Source organism: Propithecus coquereli, unplaced genomic scaffold (genome assembly GCF_000956105.1).
Source record: "Propithecus coquereli isolate 6110/MARCELLA unplaced genomic scaffold, Pcoq_1.0 Scaffold107, whole genome shotgun sequence".
NCBI lineage: Eukaryota > Metazoa > Chordata > Mammalia > Primates > Indriidae > Propithecus > Propithecus coquereli.
The window spans coordinates 965,190-967,734 of NW_012134636.1; the positions used below are offsets into that span (position 1 = coordinate 965,190).

Below are 2,545 nucleotides of genomic sequence, written 5' to 3' on the forward strand. Positions count from 1 at the left end.
GCAAGATGGGACTTCTGGGATGCTGGAAGGGATCTCAGTAGTGGCTACAAAGGCACTTTCACTTTGTTAAATTTACTTTGTGATAATTCACCAAACAATATACTAACAATTTGTATGCTTTTATGTTTGCATGTTATCATAAAAATTAGGCAATTCTATACATGCTAATAAAAAGAACTCCAGAATATGTGTGTGGTTTAATGAAGAGGATGAACCATTAAACATTGTGCTATATAGAACACTAACATTTTTGCAATAAGGATTTATTTTGTGTATAATAATCATAGCGGTAACACTTACTGAACGCTAACTACCTGCGAAGGTACTGTGCGAGACACTTACATGCATTTTATCATTTATTTCTCCCAAAAACATTATGAAGTAGGTAGTATTATAACTAAGCCTTATTTTATGAATGAGAATACTGAGGTACAGAGGTATCAAGTGACTTGCCCACAGTCACCCAGCCATAAATCTGAAAAACCAGGACTATAACCCAGGCTCTCCAGAGCCACTCTTCACCAACACCCTATTTCTGGAAAGACACATGAGAAACTAGCAACAGTGGTGCTTCTAGAAGGGGATTTGGGAACTGGGAGACGGGCTGAGAGGAAGGCTGGCTTATCATAGCATATTCTAGGTACCATTTGCATGTCTTATCTATTATCAAAAATGTATTTATTAAAAATTGTTTTCTATGGTTTACAGTATCCGAGCTACACAAAATTGCTTTATCCCAGAGACATGCATAACTCATTGCTTTACCTGATTTAGGATGCAAAGCATCACATTGAGCATTATACATATGTACAAATTCCTGGTGCCTTTTAATCAGCTGCTGTTTAGTTCCTTGAACGGATAATCCATGCTGTTTCAGCTTTTTCTTTAAATCACGATCAGAGAGCAAGTTATATACAGTTTTGGGCAGCGGCTTCCTTTTGTGAACAGAACTGAAAAGGGGGAAAAAAGGTCTTTGAGAATTATTGTGAATTATCAAATGCTTTTCATGTAAAATGGTAAATTACATTCTGACTCAACATCTGAGTGACTGGGAGAAACAGTAGAACCATTAAGATAAGAAGAGGAAAGAGAAGAATCTAGTTTGCAGATAAAGTTGACAGTGTCTGACATGATGCACCCAAGATACTGGTGGGATGTTCAGATAAAGGGTCTGGGTAGCACCAGAAGTGAGAGACTTAGGTCTCAAAAAGAGGTCAGACAAAAAGATGCACACTTGGAAGGCCTATATGGAAGGCTTGTGGAATAACACGATGAAGAACTTCACTTAGAATCACACTTACGTAGACCTATTGTTTCTCCACCTCTTTAAAACATGCTTTTCCTAAAATTTTACCATGGTTTCCATGCAAAATCCTTGTAAAAACCAGTTATCTCAAACGGTGAAAGTACAAATGCTACCAAGGCTATGGATTTAAGGATATATCATCACACATAGCTTCTTTAAAGTTCTAATTCACAGGAAAAACTGCCCCCTCAAACCCAAGGCAGTCATTTTGCAAAGGCATTAGACAAATAATAGAAGACCTGTTAGGATGGTTATCTTTACCCAACTCATTATCACCACTGAAAAAATAATTCAGAAAGTTGATGAGTAGATAATATTCTTACAGGATCATCTTTAAAGAACACAAGTGAAAACAATAAAAAATACGAGGTATTGTATTCCTCAACTATTTATGTTAATAAATACATAAGGCATTACAAGAAGTGCAGTAGCAAAATCACCACCTGGCTTTTCGTTCTATTTACATAATTAATGTACTGAATAAGCACTAAATATTTTCAAATATAACAAAGCCATATTAAATTACTTTCTCCTACTCTTTCCAAAAAAGTCAGTTAATAAACATTATTTCTTAAAGTGGACTGGAATTCAAGCTACCTAAAAGCATCAACGACTTGAGACAATTTCATAAGCAGGAACTCCACTGTGAGTTTTAAACTGTTTCATCTGATTATAGCATGGTTCTCTTGAGTACATTGCCTGGCTCAGCTCTATGGCAATTATGTGCCTAATAAAAATGTGCTCAGGGGGTCATTAAAATTGCTATCACTTCAAAATGAGAATAGCAAAGGTTCAAGTGAAAATTAATAGAAACCTGAAAGTAATAGGTTTATCGAAAAAGCAAGCTTTTACAAAGGATTTGCATGTAACTAGTTCGCATAAGGCTGTGCTTCCCAAACGTTAGCATGCCTCAGAATCACCTTGGAGGGCTTGTTTAAAATGCAGATTCTCAGTTCCCTTCTCCACACCATCTATCAATTGTGGCTCAGGTCTGAAGTGTAGACTTAAAATCTAAATTTTCAACAAAGTTCTACAGGGTAAATCTGATACAAATGGTCCAAAAGTCATATTTAGAGTAATATTACAGTTGAGTATAGACTGAAAACAACCAAACATTTCTCTATTAACCAACAGTGCCATTCCCTAGCTAAACTATTTTTTACGCACTATTAATAAAGTCTAAAAGCCAGAAATAACTACTTAACTGTGAAAAGAACTGCAAACCCTCAACAGATTATA

At 35.8% G+C, this 2,545-nt stretch overlaps 1 protein-coding gene across 1 annotated transcript in view; it reads right to left on the reverse strand.

Annotated features, from left to right (window-relative positions):
• The window catches only part of RAD18 (RAD18 E3 ubiquitin protein ligase), a 173,197-nt gene that overhangs the window by 148,231 nt on the left and 22,421 nt on the right, over positions 1-2,545 (reverse strand). The window contains exon 6 of the mRNA XM_012646512.1: positions 766-950. Within this exon, the coding sequence (XP_012501966.1) occupies positions 766-950 (185 nt within the window). The remainder of the gene's footprint in view (positions 1-765; positions 951-2,545) is intronic.